Source organism: Aplysia californica, unplaced genomic scaffold (assembly GCF_000002075.1).
Source record: "Aplysia californica isolate F4 #8 unplaced genomic scaffold, AplCal3.0 scaffold00540, whole genome shotgun sequence".
Taxonomy (NCBI): Eukaryota; Metazoa; Mollusca; class Gastropoda; order Aplysiida; family Aplysiidae; genus Aplysia; species Aplysia californica.
In genome coordinates this window covers 240,903-261,413 of record NW_004797810.1, presented here as the reverse complement: position 1 = coordinate 261,413, position 20,511 = coordinate 240,903, and the positions used below count along the sequence as shown (strand labels likewise).

At 37.8% G+C, this 20,511-nt stretch overlaps 1 protein-coding gene across 1 annotated transcript in view; it reads right to left on the bottom strand.

The window, feature by feature from the left end:
• Nucleotides 1-4,302: 4,302 nt before the first annotated feature.
• The window catches only part of LOC101847836, a 50,631-nt gene continuing 34,422 nt past the window's right edge, over nt 4,303-20,511 (bottom strand). Inside the window, exons 11-12 of the mRNA XM_005106520.3 lie at nt 18,241-18,384; nt 4,303-15,765 (exon numbers count right to left, since the gene is read on the bottom strand). Of these exons, the coding sequence (XP_005106577.1) occupies nt 15,409-15,765; nt 18,241-18,384 (501 nt within the window). The 3' untranslated portion in view covers nt 4,303-15,408. The remainder of the gene's footprint in view (nt 15,766-18,240; nt 18,385-20,511) is intronic.

Genomic DNA, 20,511 nt, shown 5'->3' with positions numbered 1-20,511 from the left:
AAAAATTGATATTATCCTGTTCTTTTCTCATCACCTGTCTATCTCTTATCCCTCTCATTTCTTTGTTTCTACTACTGGAATAGAGCTTTCAGATGGCCTCGCACTCTTGCACTCCCTCGAGGTCACTCGAATGAACACTTACAGACCTACACAAAGAGATGGTGAGTCAAGTCTTTCCTTAAATGATGAGCAGTTTTCTCTGCCTCACAAAATCCGGGAGAGGATATGAATTGAGCCTTTGGGGGTGAAAGGAGGAGACACAAAGAAAGAAACATTGACAGTATGGAATGTTCAAATAGTCAGGAATTGTGAGTACTGTATGCTTTTCTGATGGAATGAAAGGTAGATAGAAAGTCTGTTTTAATGTTGGCTATATGTGTCAACGACGTGGTGGAATCAGGCGCTCGTCATTTTTTGGGCATATATAGGAGTTATTGGTGTCATCCTAAAGGTTGTTCATTTGCCTTGCTTTCAATGAAAAAAATATATATTTATCTTGAACAGAAGTCGAGATGTTTGTGATTGAAGGATGTGGGGTCGCCTGTTTTCAAAAGTAAAATTATCGAGAAAATGGCCACCAAAGTTTGGTAACTTCAATTGCTTAAGAGTCCTTGAAAACTGAAAATTACATATTTTTTGCCTTTAAACAAGGTTTTGCAGTAAAATTTAAATAGAAATGTGTTTTCATATGAACATAAAAGGTGTTTAGCTGAAAAACGAAATTTCGATAAAAGTTGCCAAACTGGTGGAAAAATGCCAGTTTCTTGACTTTCATTATTTTGACGAACGCCTGATTTCACCATGCTGCCTCACATATAGTCTAGCACAGGCATAGTGAAATTGGTTGGACATGGAAATCTTTTTGTTATGTAAGAATTTCGCTATGTATGTGTTTTGAATACAAAGAAAAAGATGGATAAAAAAGTATTGGGGCCTAAAAATCTTTTGGTTGTGTGCGTGTTTCGCTATGTGCTTTTTGGCTATTTGCATGATTGACTATCCCTGTAGAATACTGAAACTGAAATATATTAATCCCTATGAATTCAGGTTTGTGAGGAACTGAAAGCATAGATTCCCATGATGCTTATTGGAGTTTCCAGTTCAAATGTTTGTGTGAAAGTAAAGCAGCCTACATTTTGTGACAGATTGTATAAATAAGTTGTATAATTGTGTAATGTATGTGTGTGTGTGTGTGTGTGTGTGTGTGTGTGTGTGTGTGTGTGTGTGTGTGCACACGTTTGACATGGGCAAGAAAATAATTTACATTTTGTACAATGTATTTTACTACTTTCATTTTGTAAACTGATGATGTTTGTATGTAGATTGTCTATGGATGTGGTGGCACACCAACACTTTGCTTCTTATTGCTTGATGTTTTTATCTAACACACTGTTTTCTGTTTGCTATCATTTAAAATTGACCAAATTTGCAAAATAATTAGATTTTGATCAATGACCATATATATAAATATATGTGTGCATGCATTGATGGGAATAAATGTGTGTATGTATTGATATTGAAGAGTAACCACCTCCGTACTTTATATTTATTATGTAACTAGGAGTATTAGACTGCAAGTAATCATATAATGTTGTGGCTCTTTGCCTATGGTAAGCAGAGTAAACTTGGTACTTTGTATAAGTACTATAGTTGCTCAGTGCTTCCCTGAGGGCCCTTGCTCATCCTGAACTTGTCTTTTCTTTGACCCTCTTTAAAGATTAGCGTCAAGTGGGCTTTAGGAGGCATAAACAATGTTGGTATATATTTGCATTTAGTGACAATTTAACGATAAGTGTTGTTGGGTTGTTTTTATTGATACTCCTAGAAACACCTGGAGCTACATGGAAGTGAACGCTATAGAAGTTCTATTTTTTGTTCTTATTGTTATTATGACTCTGGTCTATGAAAGAACGTTTTTTGATTGATGTTCAAGCTACTCTTGAGCATATGGGAGACAGGATGACTCTTGCCAAGCAAAGGTGGGGACAAGTGGAAGGCTTTTGAGTGTGAGGGCAAAATTGAACCTTCATTCTTTGCATTTATCTGCCATCTTTACCTCTTTGTCTACCAGTATGTGAGTGTATTTTTCTATAATTGGCTTTTATTTTATTTTTGTCAACCTCACAAAAGGTTTGATCTAGTTGGATAAGTATGTGTGAAATATATTCAAATGAAGGCTGAAAGCTTACAACTGCTTTAACTGTGAGAACACTGTTACTTACGGCATATTGTCAGTCATGGGTTGTGTCATGACTGACTGTTGTGCAGCATTAAAAGTGAACGTGGATCGTTAGATCTTGCTTTTTTGTGGACCTTCAGTAAGCATCTAGTGTGCCCAGTGTTCTCTTCGTCATATGTCACTTTTCAAAATGGTGTTTGGCGGAGTCTTACTCTAAGCAGTCAGTTTGTATAAATGGATGTCACAACTGGTTGTTATGTCTCCACATACACTCACACTGAACAGTATCTAGAGAGATTTCTTCCCCCCCAAGTTGGTCACGAATACTAGTAATACTTGTAGGATTATGGTTCCAATGCTTACCAAGCTTATTGATATCAAAACTGTGCATGTGTGTGTCTTTTTTTTTTTGGTAAGGGTGTGGTGATACTTAGAAGAAGCTTTCATCTTGAGTTGTCATCTTTTGAATTGCTAAAGGTCTGTACTGTTATTAATAGTGATTTTTTTGTTTTTGTCATGAAGTTTAGCAACAGGGGAGTGTTCTTGTGCAGTAGTATTGAATTTTTAGCCAGATCACCTATTGAGAGGACCCGTTACCTTACCTTGAGTGTTGTAATGTAAGTATGTTTTGGGGGTGTTTTGTCAACTTTGTTAACAAAATGTTCATCATGTGTGGATATTGATATTTTTCACATATTATTAACAAATCTTTTGTTGGTTGTTTTTTTTTTGTTTGTTCAAGTATGAGATGGCGCAAAATTCCCTCAGTGGTCCCACCATACCAATTCCATTTATTATTGTAATTGTTTATCATCATCCTGTAGATATTTACGATCTCTTAATAAAACAACAGAAATGCTTCACTGTGAAAGGTTTTGTGTTCGCTTTTTTCCGGGGGTGAGGGAGGGAGGGGGTGGCAACTGGCTGTCCTACTTACAACTACAGTTGAAACTGTGTAAGACGGAATCGCAAGGGAACCAGAAAAAAATTCCGTCTTAGGCAGGGGAATTTAGTGGGAGATGGAAAGGGGGGAGGGGGGGGGGGGTCAAAAGCCCAGCCGGTGGGATGAAGGATCGTTTGCGCGGTTGGCGAGCAGTGGTCAAAACTTCACACCTCAACTGCTATCCTCTCTGATAATGACATGGGTCAGTCTTACTTTTCCAATTACCACCAGTGCTTGCATTTCATAGGACCACTGTTTGACCTAAAAAAAGCAGAAACATTTGAACATCTCCTTTGCTACCACCCTTAACCCCACTCATTGGTGTAACCAGGTACAGTCAACCAATGCCACCACTTACTGCCATGTAACAACGATTCGAGGAACTCTTTTCTCGGCTGGCCGTATGATAGGGGGGGCAGGCATTGGTCAAACTAATTTCACACCTCTGTCTTCTGGCTACCCAGGAAAGTTTCCGTAGTGGCTCGCTACTCGAGCACTCTCACCAGCAGTCGTGGTATTTCACACCCACACTACCAGGACCATCTGCACCTCTCAGGGCTCACATGATGGGGTAACATCTACCCCCAAATTGCACCCCTACTCCCCTTCCTCGCCCGACGGCATGGCGTTAAGTTTAGACCAAGTAGAACCTAACTTCTGAGTTTTGTTCAAATCACGGCTGACCGGGCAAAGCATTTTCCATAGAGGTAAAACCCTCGGAAGGGAGCAGATTTTTCTTTCCGTTTCCGCATTGGACAGGTTTCTGTTTTATACAGGTAATTAAAGAGAAATTTATCAAGGGGGGAGCACGGAGATTCCGTTAAGACAGGTTTCCGTTAAGGCAGGTTCGATTGTACATACATGCATAGCCCCAATAACAATACAAATACCCTCAGAAAAAAGGTCCTGAAGACTTTGTTCACAAGACACATATCATCATAACATTTCCACTGTAATAAGGTCCGCTCAGAAAACTGACCTTGGTGCCAGATGGTGTAGTAAGTGTGTGTGACTGTGTATGTGTGTGTGTGTGTGTGTGTGTGTGTGTGTGTGTGTGTGTGTGTGTGTGTGTGTGTGTGTGAATGGGGAGGGGGGCGGGTTATTCTTTTGAAATTATGAAATGACCATTCATTGACCAAGCAAGAAAGAAAAGCCAATAAAATGGAGCCAAACACTTGTAAAATAATGACATAGCGTTTATTGAGCTCTATAATATTATACGAGAATCAATTTAAACTAATTTCCAAAGTAAGACACCAAGAAGTGGAGGTTATAGTAATGCAATGGTAGTACAAGCGCTGTTGAGTTGGCTGCAAAGGATTTGAACTCTCATCACTTTACAAGAGCAAGAATGATCATCACTGACACGGAAAGAAGTTCTTCCACATAAAGTATGATGAAGAGTAACATGACAGTGGCTTGTAAGTACCGATGACATTTGGCAACAGCTGGTTTATTTCTTATATATATCGTTGCAGTTGCAAGAAAAACGACTAACTTCAGTGCTTTTTAATCACCCTGTAATGCCAAATGGAGTTACATATTTTTCTAGCAACAGAAACGATAAGTCATGGTAAAAAAAAATGAATAAACAAAACTAGAGTAACTGACAATAGTAATGTAAGATGAAAAGTTTTAACAGGGCGCCATGCAGATCCAAGAAGACTTCCGGAACTTATTAGATTACATCTGAAACAAAATGTCTCTTTATTTTTTAAATGCAGCTGTAGAACAGGACAACAGCTAAGGAAAAAAGTCTTCAACTTTTAACATCTAATATTTCCGGAATTCTCGATACATCTGGAAAAAAACAGGAACCCTGTAGTCTAACATCTCTTGCAAAGGAAACTAAGCAGACCTTGGGCCTAATTAATCTAGAAGTTTAGCACTCAAAATCCATGATGAAAAACAAATCCTCGTATACAATGTCAGTTTCCTTTTAAAAGCCATGCTTTACAATAAAGCTGGTTCACACTATAAACAGCTATGTCTATCAGTTGCCTAAGACAAACTTTTGGCAGAAAAAAGTTTACAAGACAGTACAGGAAAAGGTCTAAAAAGCTCTGAGAAGATCACAGAGTATGAGACAAAAGAGATTTCTGAATCATGCTGTTCACCTTCTAGAGTAAGTTTGCACTAAAAATGTATTATTTGGCGATTAGATGACTTTCAAAATAAAATAGCAAGTGTGTAAGTTATGGCTCTGGTTGGGGTGCTCTCTTTTTCTTTAATTTTCTCAAAACTAAAAAAAATGACAGACGCATATAGATCTACATAGAATGAAGCTGATAATACATTTTTGTCTTTTAAAAAAATAGTAAAAATGTACTGGCTCCTTTCACTAAAATTGGAATTTTTTTCATCTTATTTCTGTCTGAGAGTAATAACAACAACTATATATATGAAAAGATTGTATTTAATTCGGGATGGACAAGACTGAAAAAGTAAAGCAACTTCAGTTTTAGTGTGTTCCATTTTGACCTATTTTTCACTACGTCAAAATAGACAAAACGCTGTCAAAATGAGAGTCTGACAATATCTGAATTTGTTCAGTGTGTGTACAATGCATATTCAACCATATCCACTCAAGGCTTATGAAACAATACTTCCATAACTTTTTTTTTTTTTAAAAAGGTTAACAAATCATCTATTTATGGCTCTCTTGTGTATACACTTTAACTCTTTATCTGCTCGGAGCTGCACACTGCGTATTGAATGATTGCATTCAAGGATGCGATACAATGCGAATGCGAAGCTTTCCGATTTGAAGTCATGATTTTATGTTTCCCTAACTTTTGTGTAAAGAAAAAATTACGGGCGTGTCTATGATTGCGTAAAATTTTTAAAAATATAAATTTCCCTGCAAAATGCACATTTTATAAAAGTTCATTCATTTCCTAACGTTTTGGTGTATGCTGCAACAATATTTCAGCCTATTCGATCTAAATATAGCTTTTTTTGTGTAACACCCTTGATCAGAATTTTATCACGGGGAAAAACCCCCTACAAAATCTGTTCAAAACCCGAAGCAGATAAAGAGTTAATAAACCAAAGACTCACTTAGCAGATGCACCAATCTGTGTGCTTTCTTTCTTTTAAAAAAAAAGGATCACTGGTACATGGTTTCTTGCATTTTAGGAAAAAATATTGCAATTAAAGATTGCAATTAGAATGGCAGGCATAATAGGAAACTTTGACTAACAACAGGTCCATTCTGTTCCCATTGATTTCTTGAGCTCTCAGGACTCAATACTGCTATACTTGCATTTATAGTATAGGTGAAAAATTCACACAAGGAAATATTTCAGTAGAGTTTTCATTAAAAGCTCACTTCTTCCTCAAATATAATTGTAAGCGTTGAAAAAGCTCAGATCACAAGAGGTTAAAAAAGCAGCAGCGTGGATACAAAATAAATATATATAATAAATATTAGACAACCACATCATAGTTTACGAATTGAAAAAATCTTGGCATAATAAAGTAATATGAAAAAGTATTATTTATTGTATTCAGTATTCACCGATTAAAATTAAAATATAGATTACAAGTAAAAACTTTTAATAGAGCAGGGAAAGGAGGGGCTGTGAATCTAATAAAAATATCACAAAAGACAACAGCAAATAATACGAAGATTTATACGCACTTATGACAGCCTGACAATAACAATGCTGGAGGTCAACATGTATCAACTATGCATTAACAATAGCAAGTACTGGTATAAAACCACTAACAACACCAAATGCCTATACTTTTTTAAACTTCAAAGTGGAGGTTCCAAAATTTCCCTACCTGGTGATAAATTAGGCGATTCTGCATATATATATTTAAATCAATAATTTCTAAATGGCTGATTTTTCTCCAAAATGCAGAAACTACAAAAGCTGAAGAAAAAAGCAAATAATCAAATTTTTTTTAGAATTTTAAGTTCACAAGAGACTTGAAAGTAGGCTAAAAAATTAGAGTTGTTATTTGAACAAAGAATACTTACAAACAAAACTCAAGATTGAATGTCTAAACAGCTTTCCTTGATGCTGCTTTAAGCAAAAGGAAGTGTAAGAAAAAAGTTACTTAATGCAGGGTAAGGAGTAAATATACCCTCCAAAAAACATGTATTTTTGCCAACTTTGGAATTTTTTGTTTTAGAAAATGAAAAGCGTCACAAAATTGTTAAGTCAGATCATGTCAGGATGACAGAGCTAGGCATGTCTCCTACATTACTGTACTATATACAACACCAATCCTTTTGTAGACGACGCATATTACCATACCACAGCCTTTGAAAGGAAACCACATTTACAAATGTATAACCAGTCTAACAGCCAGTCAAAACGAGGTACCTGTACAGTTTTTAAAAGGCACTGACAAAATAACTTCAAAAGTAACGTTTTCAAGCCTTTTGAATTCTCGAGAGCTAGAAGCAATCTAAATAACAAATAAAAGCCACTTTTTCCAGAGGTCACTACAAAAACGATTAACTTATGGACATTTCTGAGGATAACACTGTCCTGAAAGCTCCTTGCATAGTGTTCAACCAAATTTCAACGTCCAAAGTGTTGATATAAGTGGCATAAACAATGGCTTTCCATTGATTGATAGGTTTCAGCTTTCCATGAGATTACACATTTCCAAAATATACAGAGTAGACCCATCACGGTCCAGCAAAAGAAAGCAGGAACAAAAGGTACCTATTGATGATACTTTGAAGCAAATTCATCATTTCCTTTAAATTGTTTGCGTCACACACGAAGATGCAATTAACAAAGAAACTTGACTATTCAGATATATACTTAAACTTAAACATTAAAGATCAAACATCAAGTGTGTCATTTTGGCTGGCTGCCAGAGAAAAATACAACAATTATTAAAATGTTAGTAAATTCTACTGAAATGACAATGACATGTACAATGCCAGTCAAAGACTACTATATCGTCTGATCAAAAGTTTTGCTAAACATAAAATATCCAAATACTGGACAAGTTAGCAAGTTTTCTTCAAACTATAAAATATCAAAGCCATGGGCCAATGTAAAGAAAATTATTGACAGTCCCTTTACATAGACCATAGCTTACAAAAAATCTTGCATCTGAAAGAAAAGATGACATTCAAGGAAAAAAAAAGAAGACAGTCAATCAAATCTTCAGAAGTAATGTGTCATCCTGTCAAATCAAAGACAAGTGTCTGAGCCATCACTGACCTTACCTCATCACTGAAAAGTCTATCTGTGAAACTGAAAGTAACAAGATCAGGAAAGAGTATGTTTAGAAAAGGTACTGAAAATCAATGTCACTATACTGTTGTTACTTCCAACACTGGCTTCAAAATGTTTTCCTCATTCAATGTCTGCCAGTAAAACCACCTCCAAGAACATACTATGGAAGGACACGTTCTATTCACCTCTCTTTCTATGGCAGACTTCTCAACGGCAGGTGAATATATCTGGCTAGGTAAAACCCTGTCCTGAGGAAGTCCCCATTTGGGGAAACGTGATCAATAGATAGCTTGTAGATATATGAGACTTTGCTGAGAGCATGAGGTATGGATGCTTTAAACATCAAACGACAGCTCAGTCACATAACATTTTTCAATTTAGTCCATTAAATAACATAAATATTCAATAATTTATTTGTAAAAATGACAGTATATAAATATAAGCAATGGTTATTTGGCATTCACTATTTAGACTTATACATCTTATGTTCTTCATGGCATGTGTGCGTTTCAGGACAAAAAACAAATTTCAGTGGTTAGTTTTCTAATTAGTCTTATCCAGCTATTCTGACTGAAATCATTCCAAAACCCTGAAAAACATCCTTGCAAGCCTCATGTAGCTGGTGACTATGACTTCCTTACTGTTCCCAAGGAACACAGTATCAATCACCAATCAGTAGAGTTGGGGCGAACAGACGGACGGGGTTCGTTACTCGTGGACTCAGTCTGAGCGAACGGGTAACGGATGGCCATGCGAAAGGCCTGCGAACTTCAAGACAGTTCGTTTTTTGGGTCCGCTCCACAATTTTATTCACTGAGCGGGCGGGCGAATGAATGAACTGTAGCAGATGAGATACTCGACGCGAGGTTAGGCCCACGGTCTATTGTTTGTTAATTAGGCCTAATGTTTCAAACCACTAGCGGTGCCAAAGGGAGTAAGAGAGGCTTGTAACGTAGTACTGTGTGAGTAACCTTTCACCTTGTGTGTGGGTCACATTGTGTGCGTTCCAATTGTCGCAAAGGCCTTGGGAGGGGTGGGGGGGGGGGGGGGGGGTTGTAGAGAAATATTCGCCTTGAATGCCTAGCTACAATGTGGGGCAGGAGGGTGATTTTTAAATCAATTTTTCTTTTTTTTTGGGATGGGGGGGGGGGGGGGGGTATAAGTAGTATGCAATGTAAGGAGTCGCTCCCCGTCCGTCCGCTTGAATGCTTGGGGTCTCTCGGTCCGCCTGCTCGCTAAACTAACAGTTGTCTCTGTCCGATGTAGCGAGTAGCAAACTACTCTTCACAAGAAGACGGCTCATTATCCGTCTGCTTGTTTGCGGGTAGTGCCAGCGAGTAGTTCGTTACTCGCGGATGCTAATTTTGCGAGCCCGACCCAACTTTACCAATCAGATGGGGGGGTTATTTAGTGAAATGGTCATAAATTTAGTCAGCAAAAAAAAAAGTAATTGATATATACTCTGAGACTATATGATGCTGAACAATGGCAAAAAACACAACATGCTAAAAATTACCTCTAATGTTCATGGAGATATATTTAACAAAGATATATTACTTGAACTTGAACATTTAAAACTCACAAGCTGCATTCATCTTAATTGTTATGCTGTATTGGAAAACCTGATCCCAACTCATAAACTACAGTTGTTATACTACTTTTGGTAGTAAAAGGGGTAGATGAAGGATTGATCAGTAAATCAAGTAATAAATCACAATAAAAGACAAATAATGCATAAAAATGTGACAAATTTAGGTCAAACACAAGTGCAATTGTTATCAAGCAGTCTGTCCTGTTTTACTGTGCAGGAGCCTTCAAGACTGAAGATGGACGGAAAAGTTGGACAGACAAAATTAGAGGAGAAAGAAATCATTACAAAAAGAATTGCCAAACGCTGTTTCAGATACACTGGTTTTGCCATACATTAACAAAAAGCCTGTTCATGTCATGTCTGTAGTTTGTCAAACCAGAGACTTTGATCGGTCCTCAAGCTTGGTACCATTTATAACAAAGCTGAGGCCGAATTATTTCCTCTCTTCACAAGACAGTTTGGTCGAACAAAAGAATTACTCTTGAGCCTTCTTTGAAAAAAACTCCAAAAAAACAGGCACTGCATCACATCACAGCAAAGAAATACGAAGATTGTTATCTTTTTGAAAATAGTGCAGTACAATAATAGTGCTCCTGAGCTTTAAAATGTTCCTTTTACAATTAAACACAATACCAAATTTAAAAAATGTATTTCACTGCTTCAACTTTGTCCATCGACAGTCTACTCTGAAACATGAAGAAAACTAGATTTTTGTCCTCACTATTCTTACTTCCGACTTTGGTTTCTTAGGGATCATAGGTTGCAAAAAAACTCTCTCTCTCCAGTTATCACTAGCCTCGCCCAGTCTCTCCAACTATGTGTAGGGATGTCCTGTCCTCCTTGCCCGTACATCCACATTATCAGCTGTTCTTTTACTTGCTCTTTTTCTTTATTTTTCTGGGTTCTAGGATAGTACTCATATCAATGGACTTTTGATGGAACCAGAGATATGTATCAAATCTCATAACCATAGTTGGAAAATGTCACTGGTTTCTCTTTAGAAATACATTGTCCAGAATATTAATCAGTACATGAGGACAAGTTGGCTTGCAAACAGGATTGGAGTGACACAATTCATAAAGTGCACTTTTTCTTACTGTATACGGGAAGATAACAATTTGAAACAATTTGCACACAAAAATCAACATATCAGTGAAAACTGCAGCATTCAGTTTTTATACTTGCTGTTTCTGTTACGGATTGAAATAATAACATTGTTTCAATGCCTTTATAGTAAAAAAAGTACACACATTCTGCGTAAAAAAAAAGGTGGACGTGTTCTTACAATGGCAGAGACACACATTAGGGTCTTCTTGACCTGGCCAACCCCAATTCCAATTCCAAAAGCCTGAAATCTAGAAGTTTGTCAAATCACTGCCTTGAAAGATGCACACACAATAAAGAATCTAGTCAACTCATAAAAAGTTAGGGAGTCAATAATAAAGAGAATCTTTTTTTAAAATGTAAAAAAAAAAAAAGAAGACAAATTATGAATTAAAAAGCTATCTACTTGTAAATAGCATACATTGCTAAAAGAAAATGGGACTGATACATCCTTAACATAGATTATTGCTAAATCACCCAGTAGGCAAGTCATTCCACATGTCACAAACATCAGTGCAGTGTAGCAGGGTACCGATAACAAATTTTTAAAAAACGAGCGACACAGTTTCAACAAATAAAAAAGTTATGTAAATGTGCAAAACAAACAGTAAAAATGTTTGTAAAACTAAAAAGTAACCAAAACGGGGATTTATGCATAACAATAAGAATGAACACATGTGTGCTTCAGCATGCAATAAAAACAGTGGGTATAGTATATGTAGTACCATGATGTCACCAGAATTATACATTCATTCATATTTACCATATCAAAAAGTCTTACAGTATAATAAAGGAACGAACAACTCAACACAAATCACCCCAATATAGTGACCCAAATCACAATAATTGAACAATATCATAAGAATCTAAGGTGCTGGCCAAATCGCTGTCATGTCTTGCTGCAGGTCATTTTTGGGGTCGATTTTTTAAATGGTGTGCACTCATGCCTTAATTCCTCTAGTTTCACCAAACTTTATTGGACTGGTTCTTTGGCATGATGATGTGATAATCAGTGATCATCTACCTCTCTTTCCACTTCTCTGAAAAGACTCAACCTCAAATTTCCATGGTAATCAGGCTGAAAATGACTAAACTCTGAAAACACTAACAGGACACAGCTGACTTCTTCTACCTGAAAGTCAAGATGTGTGCTACAGACTACATGGATTAGTTTGTATTGTACAATTAAATCAGGGACAACAGTATTTAAAATGAATAAATTGTCCTTGATCAAATGTTACAGACTATTTTTTCGCCAAACATACACGTGGTGGTTGACTGCTAAGAATAACAGAAAATTCTTCCCCTTATTTTAAATGCGTTCCTCAATAAGTTCATGAACACCTCTCTTAATGGACACACACATCAAAAAGCAGCTTTGTAACTCAATTTTGAATGCATCCACAAGAAAACAAACAGCCATCATCCTTAAACAAGACTCCAGCATGGCACATGCACTAAAAAAAATATTTTAAAAAATCACAACAACAAAAATAAAAATAAAAATCATGTCAAAGACTATAATTCATCCCAAAACAAATACTTTAAATTATCCTTGAGCACTACGCACATTTCATGCTTAATGCTGGGGCCACAGTGACTCAAACACAGAAAGACTTCCATCGTAACACTAGCATATTCCAATTTGACACAGGGTGCACACACTTGGAAAACAGAAACAAAGCATTAAACAACAATTATCCTGCCTTTTGAGTTATAAAGTCTTGCCTTTTGTCATTTCTTTTTAAAAAAGCGTTTGTTTTTTAAATTTGTATTTTCTTGAGTATCTCCTAATCAATCATTTCTTTCTTCATTTTGAATCCTTCTTTATTTTCATACACGTCAAAAACTGTTTTACATACAGAATTCAAATTTGGCACTTTATCAAAAGCACTGTAATGAAGTGCTTTCCCTAAATTTAATGGCTTTTTGGTAATAAAACCTTTTTTTTTTTCCTGTTTAAAAAAATGCCAAAAATCTATAGGCACAGGCAGCAACAGGTGGCCTGGGTCTTAGGGTTCAGTGAGTCAAGAGGCCAGAAGTTCATATCCATTCACCAGCAACCTAGTTTTCTAAATAGCACTCACACGTCCAGTTTCAGTTCATTACAATGTTAATGCAAACCTGAAGTGGAGATAGTCTCTAACAAGTTCAGACAAAATAAAAACAATAACATAAGAATTGAAGTAAATAACTAGGTTTGTCATTTCCAAAAGGTACTAAAGTAAGAAAGCACTACAAATAGTCAAAATAGTAACATCTTACAGTAAAAAAAGTTTGCCGCCATTGATCAATGGTTCTAGAATCAAAGAGATCTACTTATGAAAACAATTGCAGTGCAAAAAAAAAAAAAAAAAGAAAAGAATGTAGCACTTGAAGTGACAGACTTCTTTTACAGAAAAAACAAGAAACTTCTCAACATATGAACATCTTTATAATATATTGCCCTGATTTTCATTTTCAAGCACAAAGGTGGAGTTTTGATAAGCCTTAATTTCTGACCATAAATGTCTACAATAACAAAGGCAACATTACACAGTTATTTGTCTGTACATTTGGAAAGAATTTCCACAAGACTTTCCATATTGCAAGCACAAGTCATAAACCTAGCTGCTGCAATAGAATAATGAATGCAGACACACGGTTTCATTGCTATAACCAACAAAAACATCATCACAGAATCAACATTAACAATAATTTTGACTCTACTGAAAAAGTAGTTTTTTTGTTTAAAAAAAACAAACAAATTTCAAGCAAATTGGATGAATAATAACCAACCACAGTGGTTGCCACCTCTACAAAACGTAGTCATATCGGTCAAGTGGTCACTTATTTGAACAGATCACAATGTTTGAAAATGCACTACACACAGAAAGACATTTTGTAAAGACAAAAGTATCTGAAAAATATGCACCACCATCAAGGGGAGAAACTGAGATTACTTAGACCAGAGATTGCAAGAACCTCAAAAGGTGAATATCTCCAGAACAGTCAATACATTGTTGTTGTTTTTTTAAAGTTAAACAATATGAAAAATACAAGACTCAAAGAACAACAATCCATTGAGATGAGGTCTCAGAAAAAAGAAGGCAACAACTTTGACTCTCCTCCAGATGTTACACATTAAAAGTGTACAAAACATTTTCCTCCACTTCCCACCTTCACAACAATACAAAACACCTGTCTAAATGGACATAACCATTGTATCAAATATTGTAACACGTCTTCTTCTCTGCTACTTTCTGGTGCCCTCGTACCCTCAAACAGCTGTCTATTTATAAGTATTTCAAGTGAAAATCATAGAGCAACTGGTATCTTACACGTAGCCACATAGTGACAGTTCATTAATTAGGTTGTATCAACTTTTAAAACAATGTTATTACAATGGCCCTTTATGAAATGCAATGAAAAGCTTGGTTAAACAAGAAAATAATAAACGGAGCAGCTACAATAAAAAAAGTTCTTTTTCTTTTATTTACAAGAAAATGTGATTTTTTGACTATCGCAACTACATGCACAACCACCAAACATCTGAAGAACCTTTTTAATGACAAATCTAACTGCAAAACAATATAAAACAGTAAAAGGTTAATTTATCCTTGTAAATCCATGCCATCTGTTGTTGCTGAATATCTGTGGCGTCAAACTGCTGAGGATTTTTTTCCATCCACACCTGCAAATTTTGAACTAGAATTTTTAGTCATTTACAAGTGCAGCCTCATTAAACACTATCAATATGACGTTCATTATATTTTTGTCACAGCTGGATGCAACGAAGCATGTATAAGAAAGAAAGGAGAACACTGCACAGCAACTATAAATGGTGAACACATGATCTTTAAAATTAGCCTCTAAATCTCTGTTGCTATTATTATGACAGAGAATGCCATCAATGCACACAACTTAAGTGATGAGTTCTGTAATGATTCCTTCTGCTATTATGGTCCACTTTGGATAGCTGTGAGAGGGATCTGGCTGCCGCAACAAAGACGTCGCATCACAATGTGGAGATAAAAGTTTGAGTCTCCAATTCTTAATACATCATCCCCATTCTTCCAAAACCCACATTTTCATTGAGAGTGCAGCCAATACTAAAATTGTATTTAAAGGCATCTGTTGTCTTTAAACTATTGCTGGTGTAGTTCCCAAGCCACATATCTCCATTGCAGGATAAGGAAGATAAACAGTTTGAGATTTACAGCAACAATATATATATACATATGACCTCAATTTTTCAATCGCTCAGTTCAGACAGGAGCCACCCTAAGGACAAGTCTCTCAAGACATTTCTACAATAAGAAAAAGGGACAGTAAATAGTCTACTTTATGGGGTGGGGGGGAAGGCTTTCTATTTTCAAAACAGGTTGCCCTCACATTCATCTTAGCCCCCGCAGCCCCCACAGCCACCACCGCAACCACCTCCACAACCCCCACCACCGCAGCCACCCCCACCACCACAACCGCCGCAACCCCCGCAGCCACCACAACCGCCACAGCCTGCCCCTCCGTCACCACCGGCGTCACCACCAGCGTCGCCAACATCACCGCCACCCACACTGCCACAGTCGACGTCACCGAAATCGCTGACAAAGCCCTCGCCACCAAAGTCACCAGCACCCCCACAGCCGGCACAGGCGTATAGACCGTAGTTCTCTCGCATGTGGTGATTGGATGGTGTGGCCATGATGAACCCAGCGGCCATCACAAAGGACATGTCTTCTGACGGGATCGTCTGAACCTGTGGAGACCATATCAACAGGAGTGAGGGGTGCTGTTCTTAATCTTTACTCTTTCAATACGCAAGGGATTCCACAATTGTACGCATCCAGGAGAGAAGGGTGTTACTTTGAAATGGCTATAATTAAGTCAAATATTGATGGATTTGTTTGTGTGAGCATTTTAACTATTCATAACTGGGCAAAATCCAGTATGGGTGACAATAGGCAGTAAATGTAGCACAGGACCAGGTGTAGATCTTGGGGGTTGTGAAATCGGTGAGTCTGCTTTTTCCCATGTCGTTTAGTGATCGTATCTTAACAATAGCTTCAGCTTTATGTCTTTTTCACCATAATTTAATTTGCAGGACTGCAAAATCCTATAGCATGGCCCAGAAAGTCTTTAAAAATTTCTAAAGAACATCTAGAAAAACAAGGATACCAGGAGAGCAGACTAGTTAGGCTTTCTGAGCTGATGAGGAAACATAATGAGTATGGCGTAAATGTTGGGAGCCAGGTGTATGAAGGATCACAACAGATTTGAGAGTCACAGCTAAATAAGGCCTTAGAGCCTTCATCAAGAATATTAAGATCACACAATGAGGTTCTCTTTAAATTTAAAAAAAATGTAGGTTCCTTTCAAGAAGCCACGACACCCTTAAATATCTCATAAAGGTATTGTAAAAAAAGGTCCATTCCAATTGCCACCGGTCTACCATCCATTTTCCAGGGCATTGTTACACAACAACACACACACACACACACACACGTAAAACATATCCAGTCAACAACATGTCATTGTCGCACTGGGGTCTTGCTTGACTTAGTATTTCAGTCTCTAAGAGGGGCCTAATATTTTCCTCTCATTATTATTATTTTTAAAAAAATGAATTCTGTTTTGAGTGTTCGGATAGGCCTTGAACAAGAATTTCTACTGTCAAGAACCAGTCTGGGTGTCATGACTCATCAAAAATCTGAAATTTGCTTACAAGTTTTTGTCCTCTGGGGTTGCCTTCAGCCCCTCCCCCCTCCCCAGAGTGTCTCTAAGAGTGTATCTTAAAAAAATCAATAATCTCTGCCCTATTCTGTAGTCCTATACTTCTCAACGCTCAGACTTTTACTTTTTAATGAGCTTTGGCGACCCCAACAAACGCCGGTGCTCACCGATGCCGTATCTTGTGGTGCCTCGTGCGAAGGTTCAATGACCGGTCACGATGGCGAACCCGACAATCTAAAAATCGGACGACACTTGTATTTTCTTTTCACCCCCCCCCCCCCCCCCACACACACACACGCACAAGTGACAGCACGGTGAAGAGTCCGAGCAATGATTATATTTTATTTGCACGGCGACACAGCGTTTATACTAAATTATACTGTACAACCTGCATATCACAATTAATGTTGCGTTATCAGTTTATCGTTGGCAAATTTTTGGGTGGTAACGAAAGCGAAAGTAGATCTTTATTAAAGTTTATTTTCTCGATCGAGCCTCGGTGTCGCATACACTTCCACCTGCCGCCATAGCTGGCTTTTCGTGTTAAACGTACTCTCGGGCGCGGAAAAGATGAACGAATATTATATCACAATCACGAGCGGCAAAAACGGAGTAATGTACCGCGGCTAGGGTTCACTGAAAAGTTCTGCTAGCTTCATCACTCAGTACGCAGGCTAATTTACGAACGCTTACCAAATGTTTACTACCTTCAAGGCAAATTTACTACCATTTGCGACCTTTACGACCAGGGTGCCAAATTTACTATTTTTTACGACTTTACGGTTTTGCTGGGCGCCCTGACTTAGCCATGTTTGTTTTAACAAGATATTTTTATTTTTGGGCAATTTCATATGAAAAGAGATATACTCTCTTCTGACTTCGCAAATATACAAATTAGCTTTCAAACCATACTGAGGACTCCAGTGGCTAAGTGAGTAGTGAGTGTAGACTCAAGTAATGTCAAGCAAGTGTCGGTGACACGTGGATCAGAAGGGTGGTCACTAGGGTGTATCCTTGAGCAAGACACGATAACCCTAGCTGAAGACACAGGGTGCTGCACAGCGGCGACCAACAGTGGCAGGGTTGTACACTGTTCTGTATTAGTGTAATATTGCGTATTTATGTTTGTATTTATGTATGTATGTATTTATAATTATGTATTTATGTATGTAAATGTATGTTTGCCATTGTAAACCAAAGTGCCCTTCCGGGACAAATAAAAGTACAATTTATTTATTTATTTATTTATTTATTTAGATATGCTGTTGGTCTATTTCTTGAAAGAAAATTTAAAGTCCATGTTTTTGATTTTTAAACTGTATCTCAGTTCAATTTTTCGTGTGGCATTTCAGGATCATCCCACATACAAGGTTTCTACTCTACTAGCGATTATTGAAAGAGCTTCGTGGTGATAAACAGAAATGTACAGTAATAGTTTCCCTATTCTGTTCTCATTCCAAACTTCTGTATTGCATAAGACAAAGTGGAGACTCGAACTCACTGCTTGAGATCCACGACTTGATGGCAGCTTTAAGGACTGGCCGGGTTTCCAGCCCGCAGGGCGTGGCTGACATAATACATGGAGCAGAGACACACTGAAGGCTAGAGCAAGGTTCTCTGCTACTTCCTTGGTTGTTTCATTCAACTGAGAGGGAAAAAAAAAAGAGAAAAAAAATTATGACAACACTTTCTCTTAAATCTAGCAAAAGGTGTAAGTAAGTAACTCCATGAAAGAGACAAACTTGGTCCTTGCAAAAGACCTGAAAACAAGTCAGCTTCTTTCTTAACATCCTCCCTTACTTTTAAAACAGGGAATCAACACATCAATGATTCATCCATATGGTTTTTGTTTAAGTAAGAGTTTTACAGCACTTGCAACATTATTAGATCATATAAATGCCAAAATTTAGAGGTGTTGCAAGAGAATAACAAACAAAAAAGAAGGGGCAGATATAAGGATAATGGATGTTTGAGAGGTGAGAAGGAGCAAATCACCCCATAGCACTAGCCAACCACCCATCTAATCGGTAGAAAGTAATTGAAGTCACAGATTTGGTGAAGTCATAAAGTTATTCACATCTGTGGATGAATACAATGACTGAAACCCTGGAATGGAGAGAGTCAATGACGACAACAACAGATCTTCTCAAAACAAAGTTGAATTAGTGGGCTTCATGATGTAACATATGACCACAACTCAAGGTACTTATGGTCCTGTTCGATTTCTCTTTTCTCAATCTAAAAAGAAATTAAACTTAGTAAAAAAAAATCATGAGTACATTATTATTTTTTTTACCTCTATCTTAGCTGATCACAAACATGATGTCAGGAACGGAAACACCTTAAAAATGAATCTCAGGCTTTTGTTTCTAGAGGACAACACAATACCCTCAGACCTTTGTGAGAGAACATTCATAAAAAACCCCAATAACACACTATTGTAATGCAACTACTTTTGAGAATCAAACTGGAATTCTTAGTTAATAGCTTGACCACATGGCAGGGAATAAACATTGAAACCTGACAAAACAGTGAACTGATATCCAACAAAATTTGTCCTTTAACTTACTTTAAGCCATTTTGTATATTGATTTGACAAGCAAATTAAATGTTGTTGTTTTCAAATCCCTTTAGCTGCGAGCATTTCGCTCTTGGCAGCGCAATGCCTCCCTCAAGTAACTACATGTCCTTGTCATCTGGTCAACGCCAGAGTAGAGCACGCTTTGTAAGTCTGTAGGAGTGTGTAGGAGCCTGCATTGAACTGACAGGTTTGGGCAGTGAAAGAGAAGATGTACAACAGTCTCCTCATGGTAGTCACAGTGTCTGCAATGGGGTTCCGACATGGGGTTAATTCTGTTTATGTGCTTGTTGGCGTGTATGTGTCCTGAGCGGGCTCTGAAGATCAATGTCTGATCGGCCCTACATAAAAAGATTTGAAGGGTCTTTGGGGTTGGGTTTGTCCATGTACCCGAAGAGAGATCTTCCTGTTTCTGCGTTGGCCCATCTGTTTAGCCACTCGTCTCTACTTTTGGCTTGGATGATCCTTTTGCAGGTCTGTAAAGAGGCGGCTGTGTCGGTCTGGGGCAGGCTTGCTCCAGTCTTTGATAGCTGGTCTACAGTCTCATTCCCTGCAGTGTGACCCGAACGCCATAGGAAGTGCCCATCTGTTTTACAGGGCTGAGAATGTACCCGTCACCTCTGTAGTCTCCTTCTCCCTCGACGGCTTGGAGTACTGACATTGAGTCAGGGAAGACAACAACATCCCTTGGTGTTACTACGCTTTCAAAAAAGTCTTGGATGATCTGCTCCAGGGTCTTTACTATGGCGATTCTCTCTGCATCATAGTTGGAGCTGTATGTTCCACATGGGCCAAATGGTTGGGTCTGCTTCTTCTCTCCAAGGTAGTTTCGATATTTGATGATAGATCTGTGTCCAGCATTCCGAGCAGCGTTTGTTGCTGACCCATCTGTGTATGCATGAATTGGAGTTTCAGCATACGAGTCTACTGTCTCCAGGGCACTAGTTCTGAGAATTTCTTCTGGTGTGGTTTTGTAAGTGTTTTACTGCGCTCCCAACTGCATAAGATCATATGATCACGTAGAACACACCAAACATTTTCAGTTTTGCCTGGGTGGCGGCCGAAGCCTACTCATCGATTTTTAGACCACCAAGGGATCTCTAACAAGCACAACTTGCACACAGGACCTCCGAGATTTTTCGCCCTTGTCTGAGAAGGCTAGGTGCAGATCTTTCCAATCAGAAGATCGGGGGG